At 53.0% G+C, this 19,433-nt stretch overlaps 1 protein-coding gene across 3 annotated transcripts in view; it reads right to left on the bottom strand.

Moving 5' to 3' along the window:
* The window catches only part of ZDHHC3 (zDHHC palmitoyltransferase 3), a 42,935-nt gene that overhangs the window by 5,146 nt on the left and 18,356 nt on the right, over positions 1-19,433 (bottom strand). For 2 of the 3 annotated variants that reach the window (XM_084754790.1, XM_084754791.1), the window contains 4 exons: positions 14,848-14,972; positions 8,070-8,166; positions 7,499-7,580; positions 4,352-4,482 (listed from right to left, as the gene is read on the bottom strand). In XM_084754790.1, coding sequence (XP_084610916.1) covers positions 4,352-4,482; positions 7,499-7,580; positions 8,070-8,166; positions 14,848-14,972 — 435 coding nt within the window. Of the gene's footprint in view, positions 1-820; positions 2,368-4,351; positions 4,483-7,498; positions 7,581-8,069; positions 8,167-14,847; positions 14,973-19,433 lie in introns of those variants that run through there. The other variant, XM_084754792.1, reaches the window with a different exon arrangement.

The following is a 19,433-nucleotide window of genomic DNA, read 5'->3' as shown; positions in this document are numbered from 1 at the left end:
CCAGCTCAGATGGGACCTGAAGCAAGCCTGTTTAGAGGGTGAGCTTTAGTTTCAGGATTCAAATTCCTGTAGCACCATCTACTGTGTTCTTTAGAAAGTTCATGGGGGTAAGCCATGAGCCACTCACAGAATGCCACTTAAAAAAAAAAGGTTATTTCCTTGAGGGAAAAAGTGTGTGTGTGTGTGTGTGTGTGTGTGTGTGTGTGTGTGTAGAGAGAGAGAGAGAGAGAGAGAGAGAAGGAGAGAGGGAGGGAGGGAGACAGAGTGAAAAAGAAACCGTAGCTGCAGTGTTGCCTGCTGCCGCCTGCTGTCTATCCTAAGTATTAGAGCAAAGTTAGACCCTGTTGAACCTGCAACAGGTCACACCTCCTTCAAATATACAAAGAACTATAAATGAAATTTAAAAGGCACCTGGAGAACAAAGGCTATGAACTTGATCTAAAATAGCCCATACATGTATATATAAAATGATGTGTAAAATCACACAGAGAGAGGGGGGGGGGGTGGGGATCTCAGCTTAAACAGCACAGCAGAGGAAAGCCAAAGCCAACTGAGGAGGGAAGGTGACCGAGTCCCCAGTTAAGCACCCAGGTTGTTCATCTCTCCTCACTCGAGACCACCATTCTAGCCCCATGGATGGAGGCTCTGGGCTTCCTCATGGCTCAGCTTTGCTCTTGCTGGGCAGGCTCTGGCCCTAGACTCCAGAGACTGACCTGCTGGAGCCAGAGAGCACCCTCCCCACCAACGCACACACATTGACTGCAGCCTAACACCGGCTGCCCTTCTGCACAGGCCCTGCGGAGAGAGCGGAGCAGAAGCAGAGGTTTGGAAAGGTTTATTGCATTGTTGCCATGTGGAAGCACTGACAGTTGGAAAGAGGCGGAACGTCCCCAACTTCTGAGGACACCACGGGCTTCATTAACTTCCTTCCTACCCAGAACTAGAGTGGAAACCCTATCCCCACCCCCAACCCCAAGCAAAGGCTAAAAAGGGGATATTTGTGGTGACTGTCTAAAATCCACTGGTGTGGAGGACTTCACGGTGCTCAGGGTCCACACGGGCTGTAGTGTTCCAGAGTGGTCTTCTCTCAGCACCTGCTACATCCCCTGGTCCTTCCCCAGCTCCAGACCAGCTCTTTCCTGTGAGACTGCACAGTCAGTACCTACCGAGGGGAAAGCCAGTCTGTGTGAATGGCTGAGAAGCAGGTGAGTGGGTGGGAGGCTACCTGGCAACTCTAAGAACGTTGCCTAACACCACAGCCATCGCCCAGGCTAAACACAGGTGGGACATAGGTCAGTGCACATCTGGAGGACTTTACAGTCCAGAAAGTATGTGCCCATGACACAACTTAAAAATAAGATGATCCTGATAGGTGTTTGTCTGCTTCCCTCAGACTGAACACAGCTGGACTGACATCTTGCTGGGAAAGGGTGGGAACTGGGGTAGGAAGTAGTTGTAGCTTGCCTGAAACTGTGTTTCCTCTTGTGATTGTATAAGGCATTTCTGAGCTGGAAAGCATCTCTCCTCCAAAGTCTCCCAAAGCCAGGGCATAATTGCTGATTCAGAGTACAAAGGGCCTAACCTCCTCCACCTCCCCCAAGTCAGTCTGTGCACTCATGCCCGTCAAGTGCAAGGCTGGCAATCAATTTTGAGAATGAGGCCAACTGTGTCTGTCCACTTGGGCCGGAGGCCACCGCACCGAGGCCTTTATGAAGGCTCCAGCCCCACTCTTGCCATTCTTAGGCCTCAGGGGGTCAGCATCATCTTCGATGAGGTTCTGAGTCCTGTGCGTGTCAGTGCTGCCTTGTGGGCAAGAGGCGGTCAGGCCCCCCCACCCCAGCTTTCCTACTGGGCCGGCTCATCCACGCACAGCATCAGGGCATTCAATTAGTAGAAGGGGCAGGGCCTGGGCAGCACCCTCAACGTTAGTCATGCTGACAGACAGCAGAGAGGAAACAGAGGCCAGAGAAGTGATTTTAAAAGGAAAAAGAGCAGCTTCAGTCATCAAAAAATTGAAAGGATGATTTTTCTTTTTAAAAAATAAAACATGAGGACTTTTTTTTTTCTCTGCAATGCTCAGCCATTTTTCTGAAGACATAAAAAAGTTTTAAGAGTAGTCACTTTGTTTGCTTTTGGCCTAAACATTCACGAGAGCGGCTGGGACGGTGCCGTGATGTGGTCTCAGTGGCAATGCTGGGCAGGGGGCCTTCAGACCACATACTGGTACGGGTCTGCCTTCCCTTGGTCTGGTGTGGCAAAGGGGCTGGCCCAGCCCAGAGAGAAAGGGTGGCCAAAGACAGCTTTCATGTTCATCCACTTTGTCTTTTTAGCCCATCTTCTCTCTTCCTTTTTCAATTGTTCTATTCCCTGAAAACAAGAACAATCACACTTTCAGTCAACACTCCACTGCTGGAGTTCTGGGAGGGGTGTGCACATGCCTCAGGTGACCAGAGGGAACACTTCTTTTTCAAAGCAGTAAAGCTACCTACAAGACTGCACCTTTCTTCCGCCTCTCAGAAGTGTCACTGAAAGTGGCTTCTGGTGGGCACCCGTTTACAAGGCCCTGAGGAGGGACAACGAGCTCTCAGCCGGCAGCCGCGCCACTGTGCCAACAAGACTGACACCGTCCAGTCCTGAATCCCTGATGGGTCAGGAAGTGCTCCGAGGCACCCGTGTATGCGAAGGACAAAGCAGGAGCTTGAAATTCTGACAACCAGTGGTGGCCGTTGGTGTGGGAAAGATGCACAGGAGAGCTGCAGCTACAATGACCACTTTGCAGACAAAAAAAAAAAAAAAAAAAAAAAAAAAAAAAAAAAGAAAGAAAGAAAAAGAAAAAAAAAGCTGATATGACTGCTCTGGCACTGTCTACCCAGCCCAGAGGATGGAGAAGCAGCCGCTGGGCAGGCTGAGGAGACACACAGGGAGACGGTGGGCAGACAGCGAGAGGCAGTTGGTGAGGGGAGGAATCACCACAAGAGGCAGAGGGAATTAGTGCAGCAGGTTAGAGGGAGAGCAGCCTTGGTCACGTGAGGGGTAAGGGTGGTCTCCAGAGCTGCTTCAGGAGGAGCATGGGGGCCAAGGCCGTTCTCAAGGCCTGTGCCACTTTCCCTGTCAATCTCAGGGAAAAACAAAAAACAAACAACAAAACAAAACAAAACAGGGGCTAGGAAGAAAGTTTCCTTTCCCGCTTCAAACAGAGCTGCTGACCTTCCAGAGCAGCAGAGAGCAGGGCTGCCTGCCTGCTATGAGTCTCTGCCGTGAAGGGGGCAGGGCAGCTCATGTTTGTCTCGTGGTCTAGGAACCCAGGAGGACATCAGTAAAGGAAGCCGTTGCTCTCCCCACGAGCCACAGGCAACACAATTCTCTTTAGGGACAGTTTTGATTCAGAAGAACAACTAGGCCCAGACTGTCAGTTTATCCTTGGCCCCTGAACATGCTCTGGGCAATCTCGAAGTGCTCCCCAAATGAGCAAGGCACGACAGTCACATCTGGGTTCCCTAAAGGGCTTCTGTGGGGCAGCTGGTCCCACTTACCAATTGGATATATGGCTGAATATACACCAAAGCCACTATGTTTACCAGACCTTTGCAATGACACGAGTGCTTATAAATTAAGCACACTGGCTAAAAGACCTAACGTCAAAAGCACCAGGAGCCGCCTTAGAGCACAATGGCACATGGGCAGCTCTGTGCCCTGTCTGCGTTTAGGCCCACAGAGCAGGAGGAGCACCTGAAGGCACAGAAGAAGCGGCCCTCCCTCTAGTGATGGTCCTGGAGGAGCACTGCCCTAGACCACAGCGGAGCATCTATCTGGGGAGCTGGTGGGCAGCACTCAGAGAGCCGGGAGGAAGCAAGAGGTTGAAGAGGAGGTTGGAGCCAGGTTCCCATGATTCCTTAGCATATTCGGGGCAAAGTGCTGCCTACCTATCTTCTAGAACCCAAAGCACAGAAATCAAGAAACTACATCACAACCACCTCAAGGCTCCTGATATCTCCTTGAGGCCAGAGGTTAGCTGTAGGACATGAGGTAAGTGGGGGAGAGGGACAGAGGATGCGATGGGCAAGGACCAGAATGTGCTGCCCTGGAAGCTCAAGGCAGATCTGTCTCCTGGATCCAGTCGTGACACCAGTTCTAGAAGCTCATGTCTAGAAGCCTTGCTGAGAAGGACAAGAGCCTGGCCGAATTGTAATATAGAAGAAATTGTGTTAAAGGTAACCTTCTGGTTAAGGCTGCAGGCAGGGCTACTCCCTTGTGACCAGCCGTGCACAAGCATGACCAAGGTCGTCGGAACAGAAGGCACTGTGCCCTGTACCCTGACGACTAGGTTAGAGGAGGTAGGCACCCTGCTCACCGTCTCATCTGTGCAGATGGAGTGTACTTGAGTCCCAAACATCACTGATGTAAAGATGAGGAAGAGCAGCGCCTCAAAGCACAGCAGGATGAGCAGGATGACCGTGGTAGGTGGTGAGAAAGAACTGCACTCTGCAAGGAAAGCAACACAGGGCTTGTCCGGGCTGCATGGCTCCCTGCTCCACCCCAACAAGCGCCCACCCTGCCTTCCTCCTACTCCCCCAAGATGTCCAGGGGACTGGTCCAGCTGGAGTCCTCCTCCCTAACCCTGCGCCTCAGCGCTGTCTGCCCAGGCCATGCAGTAGCTTGTGACACCTCAGGAGACCCTGCCTCTCTTAGAGAGCACAGAGGAGAGATGCAAGTAGCCTGGCCAGATCTTTCCTGGACAGGTGTCCCCAACCCATGCCACTCCATGCTTCCTTTGGGTTCCAGGTGAGAATCTAGGGTGGGGTCACAGGGGTACCTGGGAGCTTGGGGACTTGAAAGCTGACTATGTGCCAAGGAGTGGCCTGAGCAGTGTGTGGCCATGCCCCTTCTGCCAGAGACATCAAGTCTCTCACTAGAGCTTTTACTCTTCTGTCCACGGTGGGGTGGTTCCAAGCACTCGCTCACCCTGACTTTGTAAAGCTGTGACTACAAGTGTGGTTTCTAAGCAGTGGACTCCTCTGTCTGAACAAAGTCTAACTCAAATACCCAGTGCTCTACGGTGCTGAGGGAGACAGTGTGTGAACGGGGAGGGGAAGCTGGCCATACATGCGCTGTCTGGTGATGTGCTGCAGGCCTCTTGGTTTGGTCTGTGCAGGTCCGGCCTGCTTCCTCAGCTCCAATCACCGAGTGTGTGATGGGAAGGCTGGTACGGAGTGCCTCATCCGAAATGCCTTCCCCTCTGCTTCCCTGGAACTTGCTCCTCCATGTGAATTCTCTCTTTTATGCTTATGTGTATCTGTAGCACTGGCGTGCCTGATGCCCGCGGGCAGACCTTGCTCTTAGCGGCCACCAGCCTGAGGAGTTGGCTATAGCTACTACAGTCAGGCCACCGCCTGGCCCTGCGTGAGGAAGGAGGAAGGCTCCCAAGTCTGACAGACACGGGTCAGGGACAAGAGCCTGGTCATGAGCTCTAACGAGGATCGCCCTAACATTCTGCTCTAACCTGCCTTTCCCATCTCTTCCACACGGAACTGAGTTGCCCCTTTCCTTACCTGACACCCATCTCTCCCGCTAACCCTGCTGCAGGCTCCAGGCAGCCGTTCAGTCAGGCTCTCGCCAGCGGCATGGGCACCCTGACATCTGCTCTCCTGTTCAGTCAGGCTCTGGCCAGCGGCGCGGGCACCCTGACATCTGCTCTCTCGTTCAGTCAGGCTCTGGCCAGTGGCTCGGGCACCCTGACATCTGCTCTCCCTTCAATACAGGGGATGAGTAAGAACGACAAGAGAGAACCGCTGCATAGCTCATGTCACCTGTGTGCTGTGGTGTGTGTGGAGGCCACACCCTTCTCTGCTGCCCTGCCACTAGGCCAGGGAGGCTCTCCACTCCCCTCCAGTCTTTGAATAATAGCTCAAAGCACCTGTCCTGCGGCACAGTTATATGGGTCTATCACAGGCTCAACAGCTGAGTCAGAGCCACCCAAGGATGACATTCACTGTTGCTCATGGCAGTTTTCAGGTCCCAACTCTGGGGACTGCCTTCTCAGCCTCACTGCCTCGGGACTGCACTGCACCGGGAGCCTGGCTGGGAGGACCAGGCATTGGAAGCAATGGACAAGGTTTGAATGCCTGCTTGACGCCAAGGCTGAGCTGCAGACCCTCCTTACGCTCCTCTCTGACCCCAGCATTTGTCATCTATAAATGCGGAACGTTCTCCCATCCCGGGGCTTGTAGGGCCTGAACAAAGCAATGCTCAAAAAGCCCTCTGCACATTGCCTGGCTCCTACTGGGTTCTACCAGGCCTGTGGGCACCACCACAAAGCAGAGATAGTCACTTCTATTACTGCCCAGTGGGCCTGACACAGGAGGGACAGCTGTGATGATAAGGTGACCTCATGGGACATCCTGTATCAAGTTGCCAAGGCTACACCAGAATTGACCTGGATTGCCAGGGCCGAGAGGAACACATGTCCTTTCAGAACACTCGCCTGCAAGCACTGGCTGCTGCAGCTCACACAGCTGTGCAGACGCTTCCCTGCTTGTCTCTCCCCTCCTCGCAGCTGTGGTTGCCACCGAGGGCAAAAGAGTGAAGACGGTAAAAGGAAGAGAGCACTCGCCAATGGCAGCACTGGAAAGGGGTTCCTGGCTGGCACATCTACCTTGTAGCCTCTGAGCATGAATATCTAGCCCACCCTGTGGCTGCAGCCTCTGAGTGTGAGGGTCTAGCCCACCCTGTGGCTGCAGCCTCTGAGTGTGAAGGTCTAGCCCACCCTGTGGCTGCAGCCTCTGAGTGTGAGGGTCTAGCCCACCCTGTGGCTGCAGCCTCTGAGTGTGAGGGTCTAGCCCACCCTGTGGCTGCAGCCTCTGAGTGTGAGGGTCTAGCCCACCCTGTGGCTGTTTATTGCTTTTCCTCTCCCACCTATTTCTCCCAATTTTAAATCTGCATTTAAGTGGAACACTCGAGAAGCAGGGAGTCTTAATCTAAGCATTACATCAAGACAAGGAATCTGAAAATAATTATTATACAAAAATGAAGTTAAAAACCCTCTATGCCCTATGCAAAAAGTTAGCATGGATCTCTGGGAGACTGGGGTCTTGATTACGGTGCCCCGTTTAGAGACAGGTGCTGCGTAGGGGATGACAGCTTGCCTGCTGTAGCCCTGGTTCTGCCTGCAGTGGTGAAAAGAGTAAAACAAGTACCTCCCAGACCGAGACGCAGAGCTCTCTCCCCTTGCCCGCCTCAGGATCCTGGCCTCTGCTCACTTGGGGCCTGTTCTCTCCTGGGACATGCTCAGTCTGGTCCAGCCCTACTTACTATGTCACATGTCTAAACTGACAGGTGTCATGAAAAAGACTTGTGCCTCTTAGGACCTGATCAGTCTGTGGGGTTTCGGATTATCTAATAAAACGAGTCTGAGCTGGCACTGCAGAGGGAATAGAGGCCCCTGCAACTTAGTCCTCCGCCTCCCTCTCCACAGCAGGAAGAGGAACCCAGCAATACTTACTTGTCCAGTCTTCTTCAAAGCAATGCAGGAAGTGGAATCCCACCATGATGAGGGCGTGCAAGGAAATGAGAGCTATGTACATCTGAAACGGGAAAGCAGCGCTGAGCCATTGTTGGGAGAAGCCCCTAACTCTGAGTCTCCTTGAGCAGGCTACGGAGCAGGCCCCAGGCAGGACTCCTCCAGCTCACAGACCCCCCCACTTCCTGTCACCAGCCACTCTCTAGGAATATGTAGAAGCAGGACAGAAGCGCAGCCTGAACACAGGCGTGGCCTGGGCTGTGTGAGGCACACAGATGTGCTGTGCTTCCAAGTGCCAACTGCTGCCCACCTACCAGCCGTGCCGCCCTCCTTAACTGCATGGGCCAGGCGCTCAGGTGAGCCAGAACGCAGCTCTTGCCCCCAGCTAGTCTCTACGTGCTGTGCCAGAGATGCAGAGTGGAGGCAGAGAGAGGGGCGTGCGGGCAGGCAGCCTTCTCAGCAGCAATGAAGACTGCTCAGAGTGCTGAGAGCTCCCAAAGGAAGGCGCTCCCCTGCCTCATGGAGGTGGGGCGGAACTCAGAAGCCGACTTACTGTAAACAGGACAAAGTACTTCTGGTTGTTCTCCCCGACACAGTTGTTGACCCAAGGACAGTGATGGTCCATCTTGCGAATGCACCGCTTACAGACACTGAAACGACCAGAATTCAGACCTTCAGCAGGGAATCGTCAGCATGCACAGCCTCAACACAACTACTGGACAAGTACCCACCAGCAGGGGCTGGGGTGACCTGGGGGGACACCAGTGCCATGGCGTCAGTGCCACACCTCTGGGCACCAGCACTAGTTGCACTGAGTTTGTACTGCAGGAAGTCTGGAAGGCAGAGTCGGGACCTCCAGGGTCAAATCATTTGTTCCCAGGCTCACTCTGGCCCAGGTAGGAGGCTATTCTGAAGCCTCATGAAACTTAAAACTGGGTTGCCTGAGGCGGCCAGTGAGGTAATTTTAGGCAATGTTACTGCAGGGCAGGATACTGAGGGGGAAGAGCTGGCAGAAGTTTTAGAAGCTCCCAAACACCAGCAGAGATGGAGTGTCCTTTTCCAAGCTGTAGGGCCCGCACTGTAGTAGCGTGGCTGATTGTGGACTCCTGGGCTACTTTAGTCAACCTGGTGGGCTCCTATCAGCTGGGCTCAGACGAGCAGAGGCTACACACTGTTCTCGACCCTTGCTCTTCCTCGTCACGTCAAAGGCCTCCTGAGCAGGCATGTTGCCAACAGGCACTGCTCAGAAATGCTAGCCGCGTCCCACAACCTGTAGGAGCAGGAAGGCCAGGCAGGAAAAGGAGGGCCAACATGGACGCACACGGAGAGTCAGGCTCGGCCGCCCTACCATGGTCTGTCTGCGACCCTGGACGCACACGGGGAGTCAGGCTCAGCTGCCCTACCATGGTCTGTCTGCGACCCTGGACGCACACGGGGAGTCAGGCTCAGCTGCTCTACCATGGTCTGTCTGCGTCCCTGGACGCACACGGGGAGTCAGGCTCGGCCGCCCTACCATGGTCTGTCTGCGTGCCTTTTCTATTGCCAGCTCTAAAACTACACAGGAAAACACACCTGAATTATGTACATGATACGTTGATTAACACTGTTTGCTTGATTTTTGTTTTACAAAACAAGGTTTCTCTGTGTAACCTGGTTGTCTTGGAACTTGCTCTGTAGAACAGGCTGGCCTACACCTCAGAGGTTAAAGGCGTGTGCCACCACGCTGACCTTCCATACAGAGTCTTTTTTGTTTGTTTGTTTGTTTGTTTTTTTGAGACAGGGTTTCTCTGTGTAGCCTGGCTGTCCAGGACTTGCTTTGTAGACCAGGTTGGCCTCGAACTCACAGAGATCCGTCTGCCTCTGCCTCCTGAGTGCTGGGATTACAGGCATGCGCCACCACGCCCGGCTCCATACATAGTCTTAACGCAGGTAAGCAGTGCAAGTGATCTGCGTGTTGTGAACCAGGCCTCTGCTCCCCAGGGGTGGAGCCACTCAGGGCTCTGGTTTCTCTCATGAACGTGTCTTCCCAACACAGCGACTTCTAGGGTTCCTCATTCCTCCTCACCTGAGGAACAGGCTCCTGAGAGTAGCCACTCCTGGCCTCTGCTCCTGAGCAGGCCCTTTCCCACCCTACTATTCTCCAGGGGGCCTTTCAAGTACATGCTTGAGTCAGTGAGGTACAAGGTGACCTCTGCTTCTGTAGCCTATGGAGATTTTAGCGCCACCCTTCACACTCTGAGGAGACTAGGTGTAGAAGAAGAGCAGGAAGCTGGGTTTCACAAGGGGCTAAGGTGCCCTGGGCAACCAGGTTACACAAACACATGTTTAAGGGAGCAGGGAAAGTGACTTCGCCCTTGAGGATTGCATAAGGGGGTGGGTCTAAAGTGTTTCCTGTTTTCAAGGACACGAAGGCCAAAGCAGCACTGCTCTTCTCCTCGGGCCAGCTGCTGCATGCAGGGCAGGCAGGACTCTAAGGCCCAAGGCTGAGGAGACTGAGGGTGAGGCAGCAGGCACTGAACACACCAAAGGCTTGGTATGGAGGTGTTTTCTGGTGTTGTGCCTTCTGAATCCTCCTCATCTTTCTATTATATCATTGTTTTAAAAACCAATACGGGCTGGAGAGACGGCTCAGAGGTTAAGAGCACTGACTGTTCTTCCAGAGGTCCTGAGTTCAATTCCCAGCAACCGCATGGTGACTCACAGCCATGTATAATGTGATCTAATGCCCTCTTCTGCCATGCAGGCAGAGCACTGTATACATAATAAGTAAATAAATAAATAAATACATATTAAAAAAAAAAAAACCAACCAATACTTCTCCTTTCTTTCTACCACTTCCTTGCCACTCTTCAGCCTCCAAATTTCAGGAAACACTGACAAGCTCTTTGGCTTACATGCATTAACACGTCCACTCTTGGGGTGCACTCCATTCCCAGGAGGCAGAAGCAACCATCTTTGGTATGTAGCCTTTAAGCCACTAGAAAAGTTCTCTTAACTATACTGGGTACTGGGCCAGCATTAATGACACAGCCATGTTCCACGAGTGTGCCTGGCCTGAGTGGGTGGGGGACTCGGGCTTAGGGCTGTTTCTTGCCCATCACTAGATGCTGGAGTTGAGCCCTGGGCTTAGCCTGGCTGTGTCTGAGTGTGAGACAGGCCTAGAAAATGTGTGGAGCCACAGCAGAGACGGAGAGACCGAGGGAGCCATGGTTTCACCCGTAGGTTCTCACTACACACCTCACTCACTGAAGCACTGTGGGTGAACAAAGAGCATCCTAAACTCTAGCCTAGAACAGCTCTGAAGAGACAGTGCAGCCAAGGAAAGACGGAACAGCGGTCCCAGAGCAGCTCTCCCTTTGTGTCTGGTCCTCCATTTCAGCCTAGACCACCACCCTGTTCCTCAGATGAGCGCCAGGTCACATGAAAATGTGTTTGCTGACTCTGAGGACTGGAAGGCTAAGCAACAGGAAGGAGCCTGCCAGGGTCTAGGAAGCTGAGGAGGCCCAGCCTCAGCGTGTGTATGACAGGGTGTGAGGCCCAGCCTCAGCGTGTGTATGACAGGGTGTGAGGCCCAGCCTCAGCGTGTGTATGTCAGGGTGTGAGGCCCAGCCTCAGCGTGTGTATGACAGGGTGTGAGGCCCAGCCTCAGCGTGTGTATGTCAGGGTGTGAGGCCCAGCCTCAGCGTGTGTATGTCAGGGTGTGAGGCCCAGCCTCAGCGTGTGTATGACAGGGTGTGAGGCCCAGCCTTAGCGTGTGTATGACAGGGTAGAGGGAGCACAGGTGTGAGGCCCAGCCTCAGCGTGTGTATGACAGGGTAGAGGGAGCACGGGGTGTGAGGCCCAGCCAAGGCCAGGCTTTGCCTCCTCTGGGAACTTATCACATTAGCCCAAGGCCTTAGCTCTACAGTAACATAAACCCCTATAGGGTTCCACATGCTCACTGTCCCTCAAGGATGGGAGGACTCCCACGGAGCGACAGCAGCCCGGTTACAGGGCTTCTGCTGGAGGGAAAGTCCACCTCAGACGCAGAGCTGGAAGGCTGCTCTAGAGCTGTGACCCTTCAACAGGTGTTGCATAGTAGATACCCGACATATCAGTTATTTCTATTACAAGTCATGAGAGTAGCAAATTTACAGTTATAAAGTAGCAACAAAAATAATGTTATTGTTGAAGTCACCACAACAAAAGAACTGTACTAAGCACCAGGGGTCACAGCGTTAGGAAGGTTAAGAACCACTACTCTAAATGGAAGATTTGTGTGGCTAGGATCCCCACCAGAGCTCTGGGAATGGAAACAATATCAACTTCTATAGACGCCACCAGAAGCAGGGGAATACAAAAAGAGGTGCAGGTGTAGACCTCTACCTCAAAATAAGACAGACAGACAGACAGACAGACACGCACGCACGCACGCACGCACAGCACTCCCTAACCAGGACCAGGTAATAGCCTCTGGACTAAGAGACCATCAAAACACCCAGTACATGTCATACGTTAGGGACTCTACAGTGTCGGGAGCCGCTCCGCCATTACAAGATGATGTTGGTTTCCTGTTTCCTGGTTCTTCACGGAAGCCCTTGCGGCCAGTGCGCATGCGCAATTACGTCATCCTTACATAACCTGCTTACGCAGACGATATGCTAATTGGGTATTCTCTAGAGCGCCAATGATAAGAGGACACGTCCCTATACGCCCCTAAATTCCCTATATAAGCCTCGGGTTTTTTGGGGAAGGGGTCCTTCTCCATCTGCCATCAAAAAGAGCTGTACAATAAAATCGCTGTCAGAAGAATCCTGAGTTGCCGCGTCTCCTTTATCGGCGAAGGCTGCGCGCGACACTACAGGACAGCCTGGGCCTCCATGCACCTGTCAGGACAGCCTGGGCCTCCATGCACCTGTCAGGACAGCCTGGGCCTCCATGCACCTGCCAGGACAGCCTGGGCCTCCATGCACCTGTCAGGACAGCCTGGGCCTCCATGCACCTGTCAGGACAGCCTGGGCCACCATGCACCTGCCAGGACAGCCTGGGCCTCCATGCACCTGTCAGGACAGCCTGGGCCACCATGCACCTGCCAGGACAGCCTGGGCCTCCATGCACCTGCCAGGACAGCCTGGGCCACCATGCACCTGCCAGGACAGCCTGGGCCTCCATGCACCTGTCAGGACAGCCTGGGCCTCCATGTACCTGCCAGGACAGCCTGGGCCTCCATGTACCTGCCAGGACAGCCTGGGCCTCCATGCACCTGCCAGGACAGCCTGGGCCACCATGCACCTGCCAGGACAGCCTGGGCCTCCATGCACCTGCCAGGACAGCCTGGGCCTCCATGCACCTGCCAGGACAGCCTGGGCCTCCATGTACCTGCCAGGACAGCCTGGGCCTCCATGCACCTGCCAGGACAGCCTGGGCCTCCATGCACCTGCCAGGACAGCCTGGGCCTCCATGCACCTGCCAGGACAGCCTGGGCCTCCATGCACCTGTCAGGACAGCCTGGGCCTCCATGCACCTGCCAGGACAGCCTGGGCCTCCATGTACCTGCCAGGACAGCCTGGGCCTCCATGCACCTGCCAGGACAGCCTGGGCCACCATGCACCTGCCAGGACAGCCTGGGCCTCCATGCACCTGCCAGGACAGCCTGGGCCTCCATGCACCTGCCAGGACAGCCTGGGCCTCCATGCACCTGCCAGGACAGCCTGGGCCTCCATGTACCTGCCAGGACAGCCTGGGCCACCATGCACCTGCCAGGACAGCCTGGGCCTCCATGCACCTGCCAGGACAGCCTGGGCCACCATGCACCTGCCAGGACAGCCTGGGCCTCCATGCACCTGCCAGGACAGCCTGGGCCACCATGCACCTGTCATCATGAACAGAGGCTGTCAGGACACATTCTCTGGGGCAGACACAGGCAGTTCAGCACCTCACTAGGTTACTCTGAACCAGCAGCTCTTGCTTTGCTCAACCTGTTTGTTTACTAGCACTTAGTTGCCCACTTCGGATCACTTTGGGTAAGAGGTGGTGGTAGCTGCAGTAAAGAAAACACCAGGTGTTGGGCCAAAGAGAAAAGAACACTGGTGGCGTGACAGCTGTTTCCTCTAAAGTTAACCCTCTGGCTTCTGGCCTGGCCTTTCGACACTGAGCATCACTCTAAGCAGCTACACATGGGTCCAGCCGCTCACAGCTGCTGACAGAGAGGCGGTATGCCCCATGGAGACACAGACTTGGCCTGAGAACTGCACTGGAGCTAAAACACTAACCTCTCCAGCTTCACGGTGAGGCCTCCAGGGTGGCAGAAGGGTAATAAATCCATCTGAGGCACATGAAGCGAGCCTCAACACACCTCAGAGGCAAGTGAACCCAAGACAGACGGCCTCAGCAGAAACAGAGCTTCTCATTCAAATGCTCACACAGCTGCCCGTGTAAACCCTTCAAACCAGACAGCCACACGGACCCAGAGCCAGAACGGCAGGATCCAGGCCTGTCTCGGCTATCCATCTGCTGTGTGACTGAAAGGCAGTCACCTGCAGCCGTGAGGCCACCTTCCTCATGCAGAGCATCGCCATCCAACAGTGTCTCAACTCCAGGGGTGGCCATGAAGATGAAAATAAGGTTGGTGATGAGGGGAGACGGTAGGCTGAGGGGCTGACTGACATCTGGGTGACGGAGACAGCCGCTTTCATGGAGGCTGCACAGGAAAGGCCTTTCAGCCACTCCACAGCCTCTTGGTCATCACAATCTCTCTTTCTTTGTAGTGTCTCAGGCTAGCAAAGCAATTTCCTCCAAACTCTCCTTACTCCAAACATGTATCATGTTGTAAAGGGAACCATAGGACGCAGCAAACATGTACCATGCTGTAAAGGTAACCGTGGGATACAGCAAACATGTACCATGTTGTAAAGGTAACTGTAGGACGCAGCAAACATGTATCATGTTGTAAAGGTAACTGTAGGACACTCCAGGTCTCTGTAATTTGCCCTTGCAATGAGAAAGTGCAATTTTTAGCTAGACATCTTCTCATCAAGAAGACTCAAAGAACCTTGATGATGCAAAGGGACACCTGTGACAACTCAGGGAAAACAGGCTTCTGCCTGAGAGCTGTACTTGTCACAAGCTCTGCAACTGTGGCTTCAAGGAAAGCCCGAGAGATGCCTTTGTCTCAGGTACTCACAGGTTGTCAGGGGACCAGGAGTCTCTCGACCTTATAGACACTCAGCAGAGGCTGCACCAGGCATCCCCTGCCCAGACAATGGCCTTCTCCACCCTAGTGGTCACTCCTTGCCTGGGTGGGACACTCACAGTCCCGGTGCTGGCCTGGTGCTGTGGAGAGCCCACGGTACCTGCAGTGATGCGCCCGGTCCGGCTTGATGCTGCAGCACTTGGGGCATTTGTACACCACCTGCCCAGGCTTCAGCTGAAGGCTCTCGATGAACTCTTTAGTGGCATTTCCTTTGGGTACTGCCCCCTAAGAGAACAGGAAAGACATCAGGGTCAGCTGTCACTCTGTAGTGGAGACGATCATGCCAAAGCTCACATGCAGGCTCTGTGTTCCAGATCTCCTCAACGCAGACAAAGGATTTCCCAAGGAACTGCAATACTACTTGATAACTTTTTGCTTTCACTTGCTAGGACTGTTCTTGTTGGTCCAGTCTTCCCTACCTCTGGGTAGGGTGGCAGTTTGGCTCAAGGATCTTCTGAGTCCTGGGAAGAGCACTGCCTTTGGGAAGGTCCACTGGTGAGTGCCACGCCCACAGCTCACTTCTCTCATGCCAAGACACGCTGCCTGGCATTCAGAGGGTTCTGCTTTGCTTTGCTTTTCACCTGTGTGACTGTTCTGAAGGATGGGCTCCTTCAGAAGTCAGTGATGGGAGCCAGGGATTGGATACCTAACATGTTATTCCACACTGGTAATGAACAATACTTGGTACTCTAGCTCTGGAGTCTGTGTGGACGCTGCACCCATGTGAGCAGAAGGACAGACACCAGTGCCACCAAGTACCCATGTGAGCAGAAGGACAGACACCAGTGCCATCAACCCTTACCCTTACCCTAACCCACACAGGGTTCCCAGGTGAAGGTTCTTTGTAAAGGTACCAGAGCCTCATGTAACACCCTCATTATTGCGCATTAGTCAGCTGGTGACTAGAGCCTCTCTGGCGTGCTTCCGATTGCATAAGCCTCCCAGGGGACTCGTTCCCATCAGGGCAAGACCCCCCCTGCCTGGCCACCTAAGCCAGTGCCAGCCAAGCCTATGGTGCAAATGCCTTACAGTTCTGGATCCCCCACCACCACCCAATCTCAGAACTGCCTCCTCCACACCTGTCTGCTTTAATCTCAGGACTGTGGAAGCTGTTACTAACTCATGGAGAGAATTCTGTCTCCTGTTGAGTGCAGCCGTCCACTGGTGCAGGGCATGGGGTAGGGTGGGGGGAAGATCTGCTGAGACACTCGGCCACTCTCACCCCTACCCAAGGGAATGTCCTCTAGCTTGCAGATCTCCACAGCCTACATGCCCAAACACGGAGTTTTCTTCTCATTTCCAAAGTGATAAATTCTTGGTTTTGTTTCTGTTTTTTTTTTTTAAAGAAGAAAATACAGATAAGGGGAAAAGAAACACCCTGACTTGATCACCCAGGAGAAGCATTACCTACACTGCAGAGCACATTCTACCTGTCTCTTCTCTTCGTAAACACCGTAGGCTGTGAACACTTAAACCATACAAAGCCAGGTAAAACATGGCTAACTCCGCCACAGGAAGCATGGAGAAGCTGCTGGAGCTTCCTGCACTGGGCGTGGCACGGCATTGGGTGTGGCAGGGTGTGGCGCGGCACTCTACCCTCCAGCCCAGTGGTGTCCTGGCTGTCCCGGCACCCAGGCTAGAAATCCAGCGGCCACCTTCAGGTGCTCTCACAGTCATCCTCTACTAGGCTACTCTACCTGAAACTGCCTCCCAGGCCACGCCCCCTCACATCGCTGTCACGGCTTTCCTGGCCCTGCCTCCCTCCCGATCTAGATTGTGAACAGCCACATGGTTCTTGGCATAAAGCCTTCGCCAGCTCCCTGGGAACCACAGGTCAGAGTTTGAACTCCTGGAGCAGATACAGAAGGCGCACCTGACCCTGGCCCCAGTCTAGAGCTGGGTCCGTCCTGACGATGCTGCAGCACTCACAGCTCAAGCTTCTTTTCTGCCCCCAGAACAATCTGTTAGCACCATCTAAACCCCTCTAGGAAGCTTGGCAGGAAGTATTCTGAGCCCTCTGTACCCACTTCAAGATCAATGGAGTTCCTTCTGTCTTCTTCCTGACAGCACAGACCTGGGCACCACTCACAGCAGGACCACAAGCAACTCTGACTGCCACAGTCTAAACTGGCATTCTAACACATACCGTAAAACTACACACTGCATCTCCAACATGTCTGTAAATTTCCAAGAGGGCAGAGACAATGTCTTTCAACCTATAGCCTAGTAAATTGCTCACGGCCTGGCATCAGGCCTGTATTCAATATACCTAAGCCAGGTAATAATGATAAAACAGACATTTATTGAGTGCTTATAAAGTACGGGCGCAGTTCCAAATGTTTTGTGACTGAAAGCATTTTGTCAGTTAATTCTGACAATAAATCTATGAGGAGGCAGAGACTACGCAATGCCTCGTTTTATAGCAGAAGTGAGTGAACAGAACCAGACAACGTGGTTCAGAAGCAGCAGACTAAGGATCCAGGCCCAGGCAACAGTCAGGACACAAACATGTTCATGAGGTGGCTTCACTAAGACTTAGGAAAGCTTCCCCCCCCCTTTGTTGCTTTAATGCTATCTATCACAGTGTATTAACAGTACATGAATAACCATAAACAAGACAATAAGGCTTGTTTCAAGGTCTAGGATAGAGCACACAAAGGAAAGCAGGGAAGACAACTCTCAACAAGAGACTGAATATTAAAAATGAAGAAAAGCAGTTGGGTGTGGTCTACGAATTCAAAGCCAGCCTCACCTACACAGTGAGCTTCCGGCCTGCCACAGCTACACAGTGAGAGCCTACTGCAGGAAAAGAAATCAAAGGTGCTGGAGAGATGGCTCAGTGGTTAGGGACACTTGCAGCTCTTGCAGAGGACCTGGGTCCAGCGCACACAGGAGATAGCTCACACCGCCTGTAACTCCACCTCTGGCCTCCACAGGCACCGGCACAAATGTGCGCATGCCCACTTAGACATACATACACGCACATAATTAAAAGTAAGAGAGCATATGCATCCCTGGTTCCTTCAAATGACATTGAGGACTTGGCACTGCTGTGCACTTGCAGCAGGGGACTGAGAGGCACTGTTATCTCAAGGCTGGTGTCAACATATGCATCCCCCTTAGTTTGGCCAGAAATACCCCTCTCAGTTAGTCCCCCAGGAAAAGGGTGGCTACTCTGTATAAAAGGAGGAGGCTTTCTTCTGGTTTTGCAGACTGTCTGGAGGCAGCTGTAAAGAGCTCCTTGACATAATGCTGAACCCTACACAGGTCCTGGGTGACCCCACAAAGGGAGCACACAAAGATAAAGTTTCCACAAAGAAGTAACAGGTGAATTTAACTGAGCCCCAGCATTGCCTTTGCACGAGGCCGACTACAGTGTTCTCAGTCCCAGAGGCTGGTTTACAGCAGAGGGCTGGTTCACGGGGAGTCATAGGGTACCATGAGGGGTACCCTATGAGTAGAAGCGGGCACTGGTGGGCCCACAGACGATCCTCTTAGTGCTGTGGTCAGATTGAGCACAGTTATACTACACCTTTTCTCAGTTCTCAGATTTGGAAAAATTACGGGCTTAATGAGTAATTAGGCCCATGGAAAGGAGCCATGCAGTTGTGGCAAGCTGCAGTGTGCAGCTTTAGCCTTCCTGGCAACAGGGACTGTGCCTCAGCTTTCAGTGTCTTCTTTTAAAGACACGGCCCCAGGATGCTGTGCACATCCTGCTTTATGGCTTGGGTGGGTCAGATAACAGCTCATGTCGGGCAGCGCAGGTCACATGGTAACTTGGTGGCCCACGGTCCATGGTCAGGTTCCATTAAGGCCCAATTGGAGGCCAAGAGCTGCCTCTCAAAGGGAGAATAGTCTGTCTATGATGGTAGAGTCTCGCTCCAAAACCCCACCGGTCTCTTCTGTGACTCAGCTATGGGGCCTGCCAGAGGCTCCACGCAGCACCCCTATCTCCCACTGCTCCTTCAGTTACCACGGAATCTGCTGGATCGTACGGCCAAAGTGGTAGAGCAGCCTGGATCCACTGGAGAGCCTTCTCCTATTCCAGCTTTGAGTCACTTGGTATACAGGCCCGAGTAACACTCCCAAGTGTGCTGTCTCCAGAATCAAACACCACTAAATGTTGTACTTCTTCTTGGCACTGGGAAGTGCCCAACCCACTGAATTCCTAGACATATTAATAAGGTAGAAGGCCCTGGATTTTGGTTGGTTTTATTTGCTATCCTCCGATGTGCATATGTGTTACCAACAAGTTCAAAGTGGTTGCTACCTCCTGCTCACTTGGTCTAATTAGTCTAAAGGCATCAATATTTTGGACCAGTGTGATATTTTGTGGAAGAGACAGATGATCAAACTCCCTTTGAACTAAGTTATGACACAGCGATGGAGAGTTAATATACCCTGAGGTAAAACTATAAAGGTATGCTGCTGGCCTTGCCAACTGAAATTGCTTCTGGTGGCCCTGATGGTCATGTGTTAATCAAGGGCTGCACACCACATACCAGGAGCTGTGTTCACTGGCTCAAGTGTGGTACAGCAGCTACAATCGGAGTCACTGCTTGGTTAAGTTTGCGACAGTCAACTGTCTTTCTTCATAATCTGTCTTCTGCACAGCCACAGAGCGTTGAAGGGAGATGTGGTGGGAACCGCCCATCCTATTCTTTCAACTCCTTGATGGCGGCACTA

The sequence above is a fragment of the Acomys minous genome (assembly GCF_964271855.1).
Source record: "Acomys minous genome assembly, chromosome: 13".
Classification (NCBI taxonomy): Eukaryota; Metazoa; Chordata; class Mammalia; order Rodentia; family Muridae; genus Acomys; species Acomys minous.
This window is presented reverse-complemented; position numbering and strand designations above follow the sequence as displayed.